Source organism: Cervus canadensis, chromosome 21, assembly GCF_019320065.1.
Source record: "Cervus canadensis isolate Bull #8, Minnesota chromosome 21, ASM1932006v1, whole genome shotgun sequence".
Taxonomy (NCBI): domain Eukaryota; kingdom Metazoa; phylum Chordata; class Mammalia; order Artiodactyla; family Cervidae; genus Cervus; species Cervus canadensis.
Window position 1 is genome coordinate 21,392,149 of NC_057406.1, and position 19,039 is coordinate 21,411,187.

General features: G+C 44.1%; 1 protein-coding gene across 2 annotated transcripts in view; it reads left to right on the top strand.

The window, feature by feature from the left end:
* Positions 1 to 19,039, top strand: part of ETV6 (ETS variant transcription factor 6) — a 276,040-nt gene that overhangs the window by 207,808 nt on the left and 49,193 nt on the right. For both annotated transcript variants that reach the window (XM_043440391.1, XM_043440390.1), the window contains exon 3: positions 13,858 to 14,022. In XM_043440391.1, the coding sequence (XP_043296326.1) occupies positions 13,858 to 14,022 (165 nt within the window). The remainder of the gene's footprint in view (positions 1 to 13,857; positions 14,023 to 19,039) is intronic.

The window sequence follows — 19,039 nt, forward strand, 5'->3', positions numbered from 1 at the left end:
ATGTGTGTTTCCCTCCTCAAACCTTACTTGGTTTTAGCATTATAACCCTAGTACATATCATCAGATCTCTTTGCATGTACAAGGCTAAAAAGTTCTCAACTGATTGTCCAAGTGTCCATAGGAAAACTGGAGCTAGTCCACAAACTTTGAAATTGCAGGGGAATATTGGTATGCATGGGTCTATGCATTTTCAAAGATCAGTTGTTGTCATTCAGCCACTCAGTCATGTCTGACTCTTTGCGACCCTATAGACTGTAGCCCACCAGGCTCCTCTGTCCATGGAATTCTCCAGGCAAGAATATTCCAGGCAAGAATACTGGAGTGGGTTGCCATTTCCTTCTCCAGAGGATCTTCCCAACCCAAGGATCAAACATACGTCTTCTGCATTGACAGGCAGATTCTTTACCCCTGAGCCACTGGGGAAGCCCAAAAGGGGTCAGTAGCTCTCACTGAATTCTCAAAGGGGTCCATTATCTCCCGAATTTAAGGATCACTCTAGTCGGAAAAGGAAATGGCAACCCACTCCAGTGTTCTTGCCTGGAGAATCCCAGGGATAGGGTCGCACAGAGTCGAACATGACTGAAGTGACTTAGCAGCTAGTCTCTCCTCTTCTTCCTCACAACACCATCCCCATTATCTCTCTTTTCAATGTAACTTTAGTTAAAATGTTGATATTTTGTTCGTTACGAATTTTTTTTGCATTTATTGGGCAGGTCAAAAAATTCCTTCGGGTTTTCCCATACATTGTACAGAAAAACCCAAAAGAACTTTTTGGCCAGCACAGTAGTTTGATTTTAAAATAATGCATTAAAACTATCATTATTGTTTGTGATTCCTGAGCTTTCTGGCACTGCCTTCAATTCTGCACCCGAAGTGAGCGCCTCACTGCCCTCACCCTAATCACAGACCTGAGTGGACTCCTAACCTGGCCCTTTTGCCTCCAGCCTCTCACCTGCTCCCTGCCTGTCTCTACATCTCCTCCTGAGCTGTCTTCCTGGCCTGCACACAGATGATGCCCACCTCTCCTTAAAACCCCATGCTGGGCTCATAGCTCCCACCAAACCCTTCACACGGCTCACAAGAACCCTTGCTTCAGCTTCTGAGGCTCCAGTGAGCTTTAGAAAAAACCTTTCAGTCTCCTGAACAGATGACAAAGTGCAACAGATTTGCTTTGGGGTCTCTGCCCTACCCAGCTCCCCAGAATGCATTGAGCACTTTCCATGGACCAGGTATAGAGCAGAGTCCTTTTTAAAAAATATTTATCTGTTTTATTTTTTGCTATGCTGGGTCTTCGTTGCAGCACGCAGAGTTTCTCTAGTTGCAGTGAGCAGAGGCTTCTCTCCAGCTATAGTGCTTGGGCTTCTCATTGTGCTGGCTTCTCTTGTTGCAGAGCATGGTCTCCAGGTCTGGCGGGCTCTGTGGTTGTGGCTTACAGGCTACAATGTGTGGAATCTTCCCAGGCCAGGGATCGAACCCATGTCCCCTGCATTTCAGGTGGATTCTTCACCAGTGGACCCCCAGGGGAAGTCCAGTGCAGAGCCTTTGCGTTATCTTACTTGATATTTAATTTTGCCCAAAGAGGTAAATACTGTTCTTGGCCTCATTTTACTGCTGAGGAAATTGAGATCCAGAGATGTAACTTATCCAAGGCTATTGAGCAGGTGGCAGAAACAGTCTTTGAACCATCTGACTCCAAAACCCAAGTTTTTATCTAAAATATTCCATGCCTCTCACCACATTGGGCTTGCTGCCCAAAGACAGAAATGTGGGGGAATCGTCGAACTCATGTCTGTAAGAATGAATAGCGGGCCCTGGGCCAGTTTTGCTGTCAACAGGTTTGCTGATAAAAAACCCCTTTGTGGCTAAAACTGAATGAAAGCCAGAAAAAAATCCACAAAATGAAGTTTATTAGGAAAATTTTTTCCAGGGACTAGAGTGGGGACTTTGGATCAAAACATGAACATGTAGTATTCTTGCACTTGGGGGGTTTGGCTGAAAAGACACTATTATAATCTTCCAACCTCCACTTGGAAACTGAGTCCTGAGATATAGGGTGACCCTGAGGACAAAAATAGGAAATGTTTGAGAACGTCCCATCTCCTAGTGATTGAATCTCTGTGCCGAGAGCAGTGATGAACAGATAGCTGTTCATCCAAGGTTAGGGGCAGACCCAGAGGAATGAGAACACTGAAGTTTATCAGAGTCCATCCAGGACTAGGGTAGGGTCCAGAACTCAGCCTGCAGGGAGGAGAAAGGCATCAGAAAAGACCCCTGGGAAATGCTCTGGGAAGCAGTAGCTTAACAGGATCTGATGATAGTTGTTTTATTTTGGAGGGTTTATTTATCCTGAGGGAAACCCTGCCCCCCGTACCCCCTTTGCAGAGGTCAGAAAGGGCTCAGAGTTATGGATCTGCACCTAAGCCAGACCTGCCAGGAGCTGAGTTTATGGTTAATTATTCGTAATCCCCTTGCAATTTTGCAGTGCATTTTAGCGTGCATTAGAATGCAAGGGGCTTTTGTATCCTTTATTTCCTTTGATGGAGAGGAAGTTCACCAGGCAGATAGAGAAGACCGGGAACAATTCTGGTTCTGGGGCCCATTGTGACCTTGGGGAAGTAACTCAGCCTCTCTGAGCTTCTGTGTCTTCTGCAGATGTAGTTGTGCCAACCTGAGCTCTTTCACAGAATAGTTGCTAGGATGGCATAGGTGTGGAAGTGTTACCCACCCAGGTTCTTGGCCTCCTTAATCAATAGAAATTGATCAGGGGCCAGATAAGAAATTCAGGCAAGCCTTTATCGGGGTCCCTGCTGCAGCAGAGGGGAGCTAGAACAAATATGTTTCCTTTGCTTGCTCGCCAAGGAAGGGCAAGCTGGTTCCTTATATGGGGTGAGGGTGAGGGTGTGTCCAGAGGTCGGGCCAGAGGGGTGGCTTAGGTGGTCTGCCCATCCCTATGGTGGTCTTGAATGCAGGGGTTATATGCAGTATCCTGTTTTTGCTCCCAAAACCCTGTTTTTGCTCCAGCTCTTCATAAATGGCTGAAGTTGGGTTTTTGGTCTTTTGTATCTTGTTGTCCTTAATTTGCCCCAACCACTCATGCACACCATTGTTTTTAATCCCTTATTCCTTGTATTCCGTTGCTCATGGAGATTTGTCCGGGTACAAGCACTGCAGCAATGAGCCCCAGATCCCAACCTGTCTCAGAAGCGTCTGTTAGTGGCAGTGAACTGCACTGGTCAGAAGTGTCTTACCTGGTGAGAAGGGTGGTGGGAGAGGGTGGCAGTGACAGGCTGCAGCCTGTCCCATGGGTAGGTTACTAGTATTGGGGTTCTTGGTCATACAATCTGGCATTACTGGGGGACCACTGTGTGCCAAGCATGACGTGAATGTCACTGAGCAGTTGCCTTCAGCTACACGATTAGTGATGTGATTTCCCAGAAGGTAGAAGCAGCAGTGAGGGGCGCTGGTAGTTTGGACTCAAGTCTGACAAATGAGGAATTGGTTGGCCAAGTAGAAATGATGGGAAATTTCGGTGAGAATGAAAACATCATCTTGGAATTGGGGAAGGGAATTGAAAGGCATGAGCAGATGTGTTTTCTTGACTAGAAAAAGACAAATGATTTCAGTTGAGGGGAAAAAGTACCTAAGGATCCATGATCTGAAAGGAGTCAAAACCAAATCTAAAGAATCAGGGTGCTCTTGAAAATGAAATTCTGGCATACTGGCTGCTCAGGGCATGAGAAGGAAGAAGACAATGAAAGAATCTGATGAAGCTGTTGAGGGGACATTTCTCTGATGAGCTCCAGTTTTAAATAGATCTTTTTAAATATAAAAGTAATAGAATTGGGAAATAAAAAATGAAAAGCAGACAGTAAACATCACCTGTCATTTGGATGAGTGACGGCTGCTGTTAATATTTTTATGTTGCATTATAATATTTTTCCATAAGTTGTTTGAAATTATATATGTCCACATGTTATTTGGTGATTTTTCCATATGAATAGATACTTTTTATAAATATCATGTTATTGGCTGCATCATTTCCTACCAGAGATGTTGTTTATAAATTCCTTAACTATTTCCTTATGGATGTTCCCAGTTTTTTAAACTATTAAAAATAATACTGCAGTGAACATCTTTGTGCATGAACAGTTTCTCTTTGTCTGAAATTATTTTCTTAAGGTAAATTCCCCAAAGTTAACATTTATAGGGTCCTTGAACTATCACCATATTATTTACCAGAAAGATCATGCCAATTTATCTTCCCACTACTTTCTGTGTACCAGTCTAATGAGCTCAGAGTTTTTAAGAGGATGAAAGAACAACTTACTGGAAAAAAAAAATTTTTTTAAATACAAAAAATGAAATTTTGCCATCTGCAACAATATGGATATACCCAGCAGGTATTTTGCTAAATGAAATAAATCAGAAAGAGAAAGACAAATACTGTATAATATCACTTATATGTAGAATCTAAAAAGTACAACCTACTAGTGAATGTAACAAAAAAGCAATAGACTCACAGGTGTAGAGAAGAAATTAGTGGTCACCAGTGGAGAGGATGGGGAGGGAGGAGAAAGATAGGAGGAAGGAAACAAGAAGTACAAACTACTAAGTGTAAAATAAGCTATAAGGATATATTATACAACACAGAGAATATGGCCAACATTTTATAACTAAATGTGGAGTATAATCTTTAAAGATTGTGAATTACTGTACACATATAATATCCTACATCAACTATACGTCAACAAAAAAATTTTGAATATATAATGGAGAGATTTTTATTTTTTTAAACTTTATTTTGTATTTGAGTATGGCTGATTAACAATGTTGTGATGATAGTTTCAAGTGAACGGGTGAAGGGACTCAGCCATACGTACACATGTATCCATTCTCCCCCAAACTCCCCTCCTATCCAGCCTGCCACATGTGTGGCAGAGTCCCATGTGCCATACAGTAGGTCCTTGGTTGGTTATCCATTTTAAATACAGCAGTGTGTACATGTCCATCCCAAACACCTATTCCTTCTCCCGCCCCCTCCGGCAACCATAAGTGTTCTCCCGGTCTGTGAGTCTCTTTCTGTTTTGTAAGTTCATTTGTATCCTTTCTTTTCAGATTCCACATATAAGGGATGTCATACAATATTTCTCATAAAGGAGAGATTTTTTTTAGATCTAGACTGTTAAAGCTAAGTGAGCTAAAAACAATGGGCGATACATAAGAAAATCGTGTGTTTGGAGGGGCAGTAAGAGAACAAGCATGGTCTCAGCACATAGATTGAGTTGGTGGCAAAGAGAAAACAAAACTGGACAACTTCTCTCTTTCCTCCCCCTCTTCTATCGAGGAGGGTGATTGTCAGACTGAAACAGGTAGTACAAACTGCCATAAGGGAATTGAAGCCCAAGGCGGATGAGTTGATGATAGAAACGAATCTAAGTTGTTCTAAATAGATTCAAGGCTCTTGGCCCAGACAGATGACATCCCAGAATAGAGAATTTACAAGGGTGAAAGGTCACTGATAGTGATCTATAAGGTTTGCAGGAAATGGAAGAGGTCCTAAAAGAGAGAATACAAACCACTGTTTACCCTACGCTCAGAAAAGGAGAAAAGGGAGTATGTACAGACTAAAAAAGGCTGACCTGATACAACTTACAGATGAAATTCAGGAGAGATTTTCAAACATGTATGTTATGAACACTTAGGAAAAATTTATTTCTTAGGACCCAATCACCTGCTCCTTTTTTTCATCTTATTCAGTAAAGGTGCTGTAGATTTTGTACTTATTGTATTTCTGGACATCAAGAAAGCATTTTATTTGAATTTTGGATGGTTCCTTTTATGGCTGAACTAGAAAGATGTAATCTAAATACCAGAGTAGTTAGGTGGGTTGATAATTGAACACCTGTATGCAAATGGAGCCAGGGCTTCCCAGGTGGCACAGTGGTAAAGAATCCACCTGCCAAGCAGGAGATGTGGGTTATATCCCTGGGTCAATAAGATCCCCTGGAGAAGGAAATAGCTACTCATTCCAGTATTTTTGCCTGGAGAATTCCATGGACAGAGGAGCCTAGTGGGCTACAGTTAGTGGGGTTGCAAAGACTCAGACGCGACTGAGTGTGTGCACACACACCCCCCAAATGGAGCCAATAACTTGATCAGTATCCATCTAGAAGGAGGTGGCTGGTTTGTCACCAGAAGGCTCTCTTCTCAGCCCTCAGCTAATCAGCACTTTGTCAGTAACCTGTTGAGGTAACAGATGCTTATCAAAGGCAAAGTTGACATGAAGCTGTGAAGTATAGATGATACTAGATATAGGTCTCAGTCTGGAGGGACTGCTGCAGGCTGGAATGATGATGGAAAATAGCAAGGTAAAAATCTACTACTGGTTAATATACTTCTTCACAGGTGGGTTACAAACAGCAGCTATATATATGCAGGATAGGGAGATTATAAAAATAACCATGGTAGTAACTATAAAATGCTCACTCTATGCCAAATGCTGTCTTTTGTATCTCCTATCATCATTGTATCATCTTACTCTATACTAGCTTTATGTCATCTGCACATTTGACAAACATATCATCTGTGATTCAGTGGCACTCGCTTGTCAAGTTGAGAGTTGTCCTCATTCTCCAGTTGAGGCAAGTGAGACACAGAGAGGTTAAGAAACTTGGCCGAGATCACTCAGAGTTTCCAAGCTGGTACTCTATGCCCACTTGCTTAAACACTGTGAAAGTTCACACAATCACTGAAACTTCTCTGTCTCTCTTTTTTTTCAATCCTGAATTTAATTTAATGTCCTGCCAAAACACCAAAATAAGCTTAGACAGAGGCAAGGAATTAATAAATAGGAACTTTGGGCTAGACTAACTGGGTTCAAATGTTGGCTCTTCTACTGGTTGTGTGACTTTGGCCAAGTCGCTTAACTTCCTAGTGTTCCAGTTTTCTCCTCTGTAAATAAGGATGGTGAATGTTTCTATTGTATAGCATCCCTGTGGGGATTACATGAGTTACAAACAGAAGACATTTAGAGCAGCGCCTGGCACACAATAAATGCTTCTAAGTGTTTGCTGTTCCAGACATCCCTGGGTATCCACGTGGCAGAGTGATTCTAGGACCCACCCCCTGCCCCCCGCCCCCGCAAGATACTAAAATCCATAGATGCTCAAGCCCCTTACATAAAATCACATAGTATTTGCATATAACCTACACATACCTTCCCATGTACTTTAAGTCATCTCTAGATACCTTTATAATTCCTCACACAATGTAAATGCTATGTAATCTGTTGTGACTACAGTGTAAACACAGTGTGAATAGTTGCCAGCACACAGCAAATTCAAGTTATGCCTTTGGGAGCTTTCCGAAGTTTTTTTATTCTGAATATTTTTGATCCGAGGGTGGTTGAATGTGGAACCTCAGTGTAAGGGGCCACTTGAGAATCCATATGGTGAGGTTTGAGCAGGTCTGATTTTCAGTCCCAGCCCCACCAATTCCATTTATTGTGTACTGCAGTTTTCTCCTCTATAAAATGGGACAAATCATCATTGTAGTGAAGACTTGCGTAAATGCTCAGCGTCCGCTATTATTACGAATAAAAACATTGTCCAGAGATAGAAAGGTTCTAATCCTGCCTCCAGTACTGCGTTTAGGAATGGGAGCCACAGAGGATCTCAGGAGGAGGCAGGCAGGCTGGTGAGGCTCTGAAAAAAGGCAGTACCGAATTTCTGTTTGGACCAGTGAAGGATGTTTAATCCAAAGGCAAGATGACTAAGCAAGGAAGTGATAGCTCTCCTCACTATGTCAAGGGTGACAGAATGGTTCTTTGTCATTGGATCAAGTTATGAGACCCCATGGGAGGTTGGAAAGAGTCAGGGAACCTGGGGCAGCTTGACAAGGGTTCAAACTCAACTTTTCCCAGCTTCAGTTTCCTCATGAGTCAGATGGGTAGGGGTTGTCTTCTATCTCTTCTGCTTCTGTCCTCTGAGCCACTGAATCTGCAGCCAATTTCTGTGTATACAGAACGTTTAGGATAAGGGCTGCTTCTGATGAATGTTTACTATAGCAAAAGAGCTTGAATTGAGTATTATGCAAACCAGCAAAATCCTCTAATGACTCTGAGCCCCTATTTCCTCATCTGTCAACTTGAAGTGAGACTGCAGTGGGTTTCACAGGGCTTTTTGGAGAATAACCTGAGGGCATCCATGTGAAAGCACCTTCTTAAAATGTTGTTTATTATTGGGTAATTATAACCTATTACCGGGTTATAAATTTTCAAGAATTAGAATATAATAAAAACACTCATAAGCACCAACATCTATTTAAAGTAACTTAATCTGTTTTCCGTGATTCAGAGGAGCCTTCAGGAAGTTATAGAGTCTCTGGGTCATGGTTGTGAGCATAGAGTTGCTCTGTAGAAAAAGGTCCTGGCTGCTTAAGTTCTTTGGATTTTAGGATTCACATTAAGTGGAAGCATATTGACCATATTAAACCCAAAAGGGAATAGAGATCACATACTCTAAGCCCTTCATTTAACAGATGAAACTACTGAACCACAGAGAAACTGAGTGACTGGCCCAGAAACACATGTTATTTAATGGCAGACCTGGGAGTAAGATCCAGGTCCCTGCCTCCCAGCATGCTTTCCATCATTAGTTTAAACACAACTCAGAAAGTCTGAAATGAGGCTAAGCGTGTACTGATGAACGTGGTTGATCCTTTGAACGTGGAATTGGAGAACTATCAAAAGGAAGTTTAAGGGTCTGGGTATGTCATTAAAGGGTACGGCCCCATGAACTTGACTTGACCCACTTGGGGAAAAAAAAAAAGTGCAGTGGAATGCTTAGTAATTTTCTTAATCATAACAGTTCATTTCTTCTGTATAAAATCATTCTCAGCTACCCTCTGAAATTAAATGACATTCCAAATGCAGGTCTTAGGGTGGCTTTCGCAGGCTTGTTATGTGCACAGGGAGCAACGTGATGTAGGTACAGTATAATAATGGTCTCTTTTTTCTTTTCACCAATGATCATTAACATATATGTTCTCTAACTTTATTGTTTTTTAAAAACATGTATTTATTTATTTGGCTTTGCCGGGGTTTGGTTGTGGCATGCTGGATCTAATTCCCTGACTAGGGATCAAACCCAGGCCCCCTGCATTGGGAGCTTGGAGTCAGCCACTTGACCATCAGGGAAGTCCCTTTGTTGAGTTAATGTTGGAAGAGATAAGTGTGAAACAAGTTACATGTGATGCATTCCTCCCTGGTCTTGCCCTGTGTGCTGTTACACTAGCAGCTGTCTACACAGGATCAGCGTCTACGCAGCGAGTGCCTGTGAGCAAGTAGCTGGTGATGCAAAGCCTTCCTGGATGCATTAAAAGCAGAGTCTCGCCTCCACCTCCTTACTCTTCCCTTGTATAAATGTATTTCTCCAGGGATCTACAGGATTTTTTTTTTTTTTTGCTCTATTTTTAGTTCGTTGATAACTTGAGAAACCTCCCAGGATCAAAATCTTGAATAGGGAGGATTCAGTTCACTCAGTCTTTTCTGAATCCTTAATCGATGTTGAAAATGAATCTGAATGGGAAGTCCGTGGGTCAGAGAATGTGGTGCGGAAGAGCACAGACTCAGAAACCAAAACGGCCTGGTTTCGAATCCCAGCTCCTTTTGTGACTCTGGTCGCATGCCTTTGGGCAGATCCCTTAAATGCACTGGGCCTCAGTTTCCTCACCCTGAAACCTTATCTCATAGGGTTGCTGTGAGCATGCAGTCAAATCAACTGATAGTTATAAAGTGCTCAAAATAGTGCTGGATGGTCAAAATGTTTAAAAGATGACTCTGGGTCCAAGGCTGTCACACGCAGGCCTTAGGGTCTTGAGGTTTGAGCAAAGGGGGCTTACTTTTCCTCAATTAGAGTAGCAAAGCACATCCTAGGTCAGGACTTTTTAAGGAAGTAAATAGCAGGGGGACTTGACTGTGAACACCAGAGTTCGTTTGTTTTATTTTAAATGTACTTATTTTTGGCTGTGCTGGGTCTTCATTGCTGCCCACAGGCTTTCTCTAGTTGCGGTGAGCAGGGGCTACTCTCCAATTGTGGTGCACGGGCCTCTCATTGCAGTGGCTTCTCATTGCAGAGCTTGGGCGCTAGGGCATTCGGGCTTCAGTAGTTGTACATGGGCTTAGTTGTCCTGTGGCACTGCGGAATCTTCCCAGCCCAGGGACTGAACCCATGTGCCCCTGCATTGGCAGGTGGAATTCTTGACCCCTGGACCACCAGGGAAGTCCTGAACACCGGAGTTTATTATCAAGCCTCTTTCTAGCTCAGTGAATGTGTCCACATTCTCTGCTTGGAAGAGCGGTGGCAATTCTGATAGATTTGTAGCCTGGCCTCCAGCAGGTAGCTTGGTCTGTCGGGGTCACTTTTGTAAAACTGCTGGAATCGCCATGGTGTTTCCTGAACTGACTGGGACTCACCCGGTCCCTTGAGCCCACAAGCCCAGAGCCTTAAAGTGGGTCCCCTGGCAAGGGGGTTTCCGCGTTATGGTTTTGCTTGCTTCGGGGGCTGGGCTGTAGGAGAAATTAATGGGAAGTGAAAAGAGAAACAGTTGTTCTCAACAGGCAGGTCTGTTTGGAGTGTGTGACTCTTCTTGTATTTAGGGAAAAGATTACTCATGAGTATTTTCTTCCATAGAATATAAAGAACCTCAAATTACTACTTGCGTCCCCCACCCCCTTCTCACCCGCCTCTCTTGTTTCCGTGTCTCCTCTGCAGAAACTTCAGCATTTTACTCTCGTTTCCCCTCCCGAGTGGGATTCGGTTCTGTATTTGCCTTGGCACTCGCACTTCCAATAAGCAACCCCATCCTTTTTCCTGTTTCTGACCGAGCATCTTCTGCTCTGTGGTCCTCTTACCACCAGGCACTTCCTTCGGCCACGCTTGGCCGGTCCTCGTATTTGTCCCCGAAGGGCTGGCTGTGCTCTCGCTGCTCATGTGAAGGAGAAGAAAAGTCCCCAGTAACTAGTCACCCCGCTGTTCCTCTTCAGAGGTGACAGCATTGACTGTGGAAGCCAACTCTTAAGGTTTCTTCACTGGTTCAGAAGTTGAGATCTTGCTGAGCTGTTTTCATGCCCATCCCCACCTCCCTATGGTCCCAGGTATGCATCTTTAAGGTCATTGGAAAGAGTTGGGGTACCTCCTATGTCCAGGAACCATTTTTTAAAACTTTTAAGAATACAGTTCTTAAAGATTACAGTTATCACGAATATTGGCTGTATTTCCCCATGTTGTACCATACACCCTTGAGCCTGTACATCCTTCGAACCTCCCACTTCACCCACCCCTGTTGCCCCCCTGCCACTGGTAACTACTAGTTTCTTCTCTATACCTCTGAGTCTGCTTCTCTTTTGTTATATTCACTAGTTTGTTATATTTTTCAGATTCCACATATAAGTGATACCATACATTATTTGTCTTCCTCCAATTTATTTCACTTAGCATAAGGCCCTTCAAGTCCATCCATGTTCAAGGACCATTTTTCATAGGCATTGCTTCTTGGCCCAGTCAAGAGTCCAAAACAAAACCCTGAATTCTTTAGTGGCTGTGTGTATTCTAAAGATCATAGAGCAGTAACATATTGCATGGTATTATTTTACAGTCCCCCTTTATTCCCCATGTGAAAAAAAAAATTAAAAACCAAGAAAAAAACTTTATGTTGCTGTATTAGTCACTCAGCCATGTCCGACTCTTTGTGACCCCATGGACTGTAGCCCACCAGGCTCCTCTGTCCATGGAATTCTCCAGGCAAGAATACTGGAATAGGTAGCCATTCCCTTCTGCAAGGGATCTTTCCCACCCAGGGATCGAACCTGGGTCTTCTGCAAAGCAGGCAGATTCTTTACCATCTGAACCACCAGGGAAGCTCATCTCTAGCTTCAGTGCCCATAGTTCTTTATCCATGCCCAACACAGTGGACCAGTTTCAGAAGGACTCCCCCAGAGTTCAGGGAAACCAGCTGCCATTCCGTAAAACTAGACTCTGCAAAGGAGCCACCTGGAAGACAGAGCCACTGGTCCTGCCCAGACACCCTGGATCTTCTCAAGGGCACTGAGCTATTCCATTTCCTCATGCACCCAGGAGGAAACGTAGCCCATCCAAATAGACCAGTTCTTTGTGATGTTTGACAGGTGAAAGGTCCTTCTTTCCAGGGTCAGACTGAAGGACACTGTCAGAGCACACTCAGAGTCCCCTTAGCAAGTTTAAGTAACCACCAGTAAATAACAGGCTGAAGTTCCTCTTAGCAAACATTGATTCTGTTGTATTTGAGCTGTTAGTTCATACAATATTTTAGAGAATAAAGCACTCTTGAGCATCTGGCTTTTAACCCATCAGTTCTCAAACACTTGGTTTCAGGATTTCTTTCGATCTTTTAGAATTATCGAAGACCCCAAAGAGCTTTGCTCATGTGGCTTTTATCTATCTATCTATATTGGAAATTAAAACCAAAAATTTTTACTGTTTGTTGTAATATGTATCAAAATATGTGTTAACTTGCTGAAAAATAATAAGCCAAGTATATGTTAACATAAATATGTATTTATGAATATGTTTTTCAATACCAAAAAAAAAATCAGTGAAAGAGTGGCATTGTCTTACATTCTGCAAGTCTTTTTCATGTCTGGCTTCATTTTTAAAAAGGCTGGATTCTTGTGTCTGCTTTAATATCACATGCTGTGTAGCTGCTAGAAAATTCCACTGTATGCTAATAAAAGATTGAGAATAGAACAACAACAACAGAAGAAACAAATAATCTCTTCATAGTGTTACAAAGAGTTTTGACTTCTTAGACACCCTGAGAAGGTCTTGGGAACCTGGAAGGGTGCCTGGATCACACTTTGAGAATCACTGTTCTCTAAACCACTTGTATGATATGTCAAAGGTTTTCCCCAACCACAGAATAAAATGAAAACACAGACTCACAGTCAGGCTTCCAGACGGAGATCCAGCCTGAGCCATCCTCTTGGCCTCAGGGGCCGCCCTCTCTGCAGCCCAGTCCTGGTCCTACTCAGAGTGCAAGTGCCACCCCCACCAGGAAGTTCTAACATGAACAAGCACCTGTTATCCTTACCTTGCCCTCTCATTCCCAGAGGCTAGGCTGATGGTGTCCCCGAGACGAGTGAGTTGCTCTTTCTGGAAGAAGTTGCAGGGAACACTATATTATTTGACATCTCTGGCAGGTCCAGCCCCACTCTGAAACATTCTCACTTCAAAAGGACACGGGGCTGCCATCAGATCAGTTCTGTGCATGGAATTCTCCAGGCAAGAATACTGGAGTGGGTTGTCATGTCATACTCCATGGGATCTTCCCGACCCGGGGATCAAACCCGGGTCTCTTGCATTGCAGGCAGATTCTTTACCTCTGAGCCACCGGGGAAGCCCTGTGATTCTACAGTTGCCTCCAAAGCCCACTGACATTATTTTGACTCTGCATCCCCTCAGGTGCTTCAGGCAACCATAGAGCTGCCCCTTCAGGACGAACTGGGAATCCACATACCCCTGGAACTGGAGCTGGGCAAGGAAGAACAGGGCTGGGAGACCTATGGTTCCTTAAAGACACGAAAAGCAGTTCTCTCCCTCCACACACATTTTGCCTCTAAATAAAAAAATTCATTTGATACCACACTTTGACACTCATGAAGCTAGAGTTCTACCTGAGATTCAGAGTTGAACCCCAAGGGCTCTTCAGACATGGAGACTGAGTTTTGTTAACCATTCAGAAATCTTTTCCCTTTTTTTCAGCTGTCTAACTGATGAGATCTTTTTTCTCTCTTTCCTTTCTGCCTTGCTCTCTCTCCAACAGGCTTGCAGCCAATGTTCTGGAGCAGAGATGACGTAGCCCAGTGGCTCAAGTGGGCTGAAAACGAGTTTTCTCTAAGGCCGATTGACAGCAACACGTTTGAGATGAATGGCAAGGCTCTCCTACTCCTGACCAAAGAGGACTTTCGCTACCGGTCTCCTCATTCAGGTGAGAGTCTGGACTCCGGACCTGGGCTCAGCCTGGGAAGTCTGGTCTCCATCGCTGGCCTTTGTCACCACTCACCCTCCCAGGAGATCTCCACGTCAGGTCGCCGTGAACGCAAGGGCAGTGACCCTGCTTAGTGGAGGGCGGATCCTGCTGACGTGGGCCAGTGTGAGGGGAGAAGAAGAAGGGTTTCCAGGTCCGGGAGAAACTTTCAAGAAGTGACCTAGCTCAGACCTATAGACCCTGGAACTTAAGGGATCCAAGTGTACCACCATATAAGGAAGAAAGTCCGTTCTTGCCCTTTCTCTCCACCTTGCTTCTGATTCTGAAGTGTTTCAGAAGAGATGCTTGAGAGTGAGTGTAGAATGCAAACTGCTTATTTAAAAACAGACAGGAGAAGGCAGGGAATGAGTGGTGCTAAGGCAGGAGGAGTAGAAGGGGAAGGAGAAACAAGCGAATGGGTGAGAAGGGCTGGGGAAGATAGAGATCCTTCTGCCCAGGCAATTTGAGACCTAAATTCAAAGGGCTTTAGGTGATTTCTTTTGGAAGTTGTGAATTTTTTGAAGTAATGAATCTTATATTGAATAGTTTGTGTGTTGGTATTAGTCATTCAGTCATATCCAACTCTTTGCAACCATATGGACTATAGCCCATCAGGCTCATCTGTCCATGGGATTCTCCAGGCAAGAATACTAGAGTGGGTTGCCATTCTCTTCTCCAGGGGATCTTCCCAACCCAGGGATCAAACCTAGGTTTCCTGCATTACTGGCACATTCTTTACCATCTGAGCCACCAGGGAAGCCCAAGAATAGTTTGTACAACTCTTGAAGGATACAAGTGACAGTTTCCTCTGGCTCATCTAACAAGAAAGATTTATCTAAATAAGGGCTCCTAAAACCACATGGAAAAGTTTCCTTCAGTAAGAAGCTTTGGTACCTGCAAAATATATTGCTGACATGGATAAGAACTCAAACAGACTTTCTAATTTCACTTCTCACACTTGATGGATATTTTTTCCTTAAATTTTTTGTGATGTGGACCATTTCCAAAGTCTTTATTGAATGTTGCAATATCGCCTCTCTTTTATGTTTTGGCTATAAGGCATGTGGGATCTCAGGTCCCCGATCAGGGATTGAACCCGCTCCCCTTGTGTTGGAAGGTGAAGTCTTAACCACTGAACCACCGAGGAAGTCCCCTTGATGGATTTTTAGAAGAGATTTGGGAACTCCGTATGTCCAAGGGGAACCTTGGTCTCGGGTTTCTGCCTCTTGAGGACAGTTATTCAAGGACCAACGGGTCCTGCCTCTGTCAAGGCTCCTTGCTGCCCCCACTTTGATGTCACTTGTCTGGCAGAGACCCTTTCTTCCTTGACTTAAGGGCAAAGGTCCTGCACAAGGTCTTGGCTTTTTCCCCAACTACGTTCACCCTTATTTACTCCTGGAGACCGGCCAGGAGTTAATAAACTAGCTAACCGTCCTGAGGAAACGGCCTGTCACACAGGGCAAGATAAGGATGTGTATAGAACTGTAGTGTTGCCCCAGCCTTTCCCAGTTGCAGCAGAACCGTTTAGAGGAGGAAATGATAAAGGGGAAGTTTCCCCCAGAAGTACAGATGTTCATGGAAACTTGAAAACTTCTACAGCTGAAAACCAGGGCACTGTGAAGGTTTTAGCAGGGACACAGACATTCTTGAAACATTTCATCTTCCATCATTGGTTCTTTCTGTAGCCTCAGGATAAGAAAACTGTAAAACAACGATATAAATAAATAAAACCAACCTGAAAGGAACCTCGAGAGTTCCTTTTAATTTAATGCAAAAACACTTCCCTTTTCTGTTCCAGTGGAAACTCAGAGATTAGACTCAAAGGGGCAAAGTTACCCATCTGGAGGGAAAAGTACTCTAGCTCATCTGTGTTCAGGAGAAGTCATTCATGTCAGGCAAACACAGGAAAACAATGATGTGTTTTAAGTTGACTTGATTTAGACCTTGGGCATGCTTTCCTCTTTGTAAATCTGCCTCTCCCTCCCCTCATATCTCAGGTACGCCCTTTTTTTTTTTTTTTAACTTTCTGTTTTGTGCTGTAGTATAGCCGATTAACAGTGATGTAATAGTTTCAGGTGGACGGCAGAGGGGCTTAGTCATACATATACATATGTCCAGTCTCCTCCAAACTCCCTTCTTATCCAGGCTGCCATAGAAACATTGTCAGGAGCTTCTTTTTGTTGCTGATTTTTTATTTCTCCAGTGACTTCTCAACTTTCCTTAAAGCTGGGAGCAGAGACATACCAAACCTGTCAGTACATCCTTGCCAGTTTGTCAGGTGTTTGCAGGGAGAGCCGTGTGGGAGGCTGGAAGGGAGCCCGCCGCCCCATTGAGGGCAGGATCACACCGAACCTGAAGGCAGGGGCAGGTGGGGAAGGAGAGAGCAGAACGAATGGGCCTCAGAAAAGGAGGGGGGCTGCTGTGGGACGTGCAGGATGGAACTGCGTGACGGGTCATTGGAGCAGCGTTAACTTGGGTTTGGGTGGCCATGAGGAAGCCCGCCTGGAGATGGAAGAGGCAGCGTTAGGCGGGTGCGCTAGTCGGGACGTGGTTGCCATAGCCTCGGTTCGGAGGGAGCAGCAGAAATTTATTCTGTGAGTGTTCCCTGAGCAGCTCCATGCCAGAGGACAAGAGAGCTGGCTGAGGGAATTAAGGGAGAGAGAAGTGATTTCCGGCTGGGTTGTCAGATGAGGCTCAGTTGTGTGGTAGCTGAGCCAGACTTTGAAAGCTCTGAAAGGTGAGCAAGAGGCCAGGAGGGAAAGGTGCTGAGGAGGAGGTGAGGCCAGTTCATGTGAAGGAGGACCTTGGAGAAGAGTTTTCCTTTGAAACACTGTTCATCATTACTCATCACCCCTCACCCTTGTCTGCTCACCTCTTCAAGTTCTGCTACTTTCTCCAGGAACACTTTCCCTGACTCTCCCGTCCCCACATCCCTGGTTCCACCCCGCCTTCCTTTCCTCCACGTCTCCCCGCCTCAGTCTGGGTGAGGTGCTGGTCCTCATGTGTTTTCCTTTTGGCTGCACCACATGGGGGATTTTACTTCCCTGAGAGAGTGAACCTGTTCCTCCTGCATTGGAAGCACTGAGTCTTAACAGCTAGATCACCAGGGAAGTCCTGTTGATCCCCTTTTCTGTTCAGTCACTCAGTTGTGTCTGACTCTTTGTGATCCCATGGACCGCAGCACGCCAGGCATCCCTGTCCTTCACCATCTTCTGGAGCTTGCTCAAACTTATGTCCATCGAGTTGGTGATGCCATCCAGCCATCTCTGTCATCCCCTTCTCCTCCTGCCTTCAATCTTTCCCAGCATCAGGGTCTTTTCTAATGAGTCAGTTCTTTGCATCAGGTGGCCAAAGTATTGGAGCTTTAGCATCATCCTTCCAGTGAATATTCAGGACTGATTTCCTTTAGGATGAACTGGTTGGATCTCCTTGCAGTTCCAGGGACTCTCAAGAATCTTCTCCAGCATCAGAATTCAAAAGCATCAATTCTTTGGCACTCAGCTTTCTTTATGGTCCAATTCTCACATGCGTGACTACTGGAAAAACCATAGGTTTGACTAGATGGGCCTTTGTCAGTAAAGTAATGTCTCTGCTTTTTAATATGCTGTCTAGGTTTGAGGTTTGTCATAGCTTTTCTTCCAAGGAGCAAGCATCTTTTGATATCATGGCTGTAGTCATCATCTGCAGTGATTTTGGAGCCCAACAAAATAAAGTCTGTCACTGTTTCCCTATCTATTTGCCATGAAGTGATGGGACCAGATGCCATGATCTTAGTTTTTTGAATGTTGAGTTTTAAGCCAGCTTTTTTATTCTCCTCTTTCACTTTCATCAAGAGGCTCTTTAGTTCCTCTTTGCTTTCTGCCATGAGGGTGCTGTCATCTCCATATCTGAGGTTATTGATATTTCTCCTGGCAATCTTGATTCCAGCTTGTGCTTCATCCAGTCTGGCATCTGGCATGGTGTACTCTGATTATAAGTTAAGTAAACAGGGTGACAATATACAGCCTTGACATAACTCCTTTCCCAGTTTGGAACCAGTCTGTTGTTCCATGTCTGATTCTAACTGTTGCTTCTTGACCTGCATACACGTTTCTCAGGAGGCAGGTAAGGTGGTCTGGTATTCCCATCTCTTTAAGAATTTTCCACAGTTTGTTTTATCTCAGGGCATTTCCTAATTCTGTCATGGCCCCTGACACACACACCCAGGGTTCACACTGTGATACATGAGATTGTTTTCTATTCCATATCCTCTCTCAGAGTAGAAAGTTCAGGCTGCGTCCTGTTCAGCTGCTGTGTCTCCAGTGTCTAGCACAGGGCATGACATCTGGTTGGCACTCAATAAATATTAGCTGAATTATGACCCAACCCAAGAGTATCTTACAGCCAATTAAGCAGTTTGAATGTTATTTTGCAAATAATAGGAAACCACTGAAAGGTTCTGATCAGGAGAAGGATATGACTGAAGCTCTCCCTTTGGTACAGTCAGTCCCCTACGTACGAATTAGTTCTATTCCGAGAGCATATTTGTTAAGTCCAGGTTTTGCATAAGTTCAACATAGTTAGCCTCAGTACCCAACTAACACAATCTATTTAGTACTCTACTGTAGTAGGTTTATAATACTTTTCACACAAATAATACATTTTAAAAAACAATAAATAAAGCATTTTTTATGTTACACTATAGTACCTTGAAAAATATAGTAGTGTAGTCCAACCGCTGGCATACAGGGGCTGGCATCCAGTGAGCAGGCAAGGAGAGTTACTGACTGGAGGAGGGAGAGGAGGGAGTGGATGGTGGAGCTGAGGGACCATCAGCCTTAAGAGATGGAGGGCAAGCACATTTACGTCTTTGAAAGTTTGCAACTTGAAGGTTTGTGTGTAGGGGACTTGCTCTATAGACGCTTGCCATCCGTGCATAGGGTAGCTTCACTGGGTCATTAAAAGCAGGAAAACTATGTACAGTGCTACTGCTACCGTC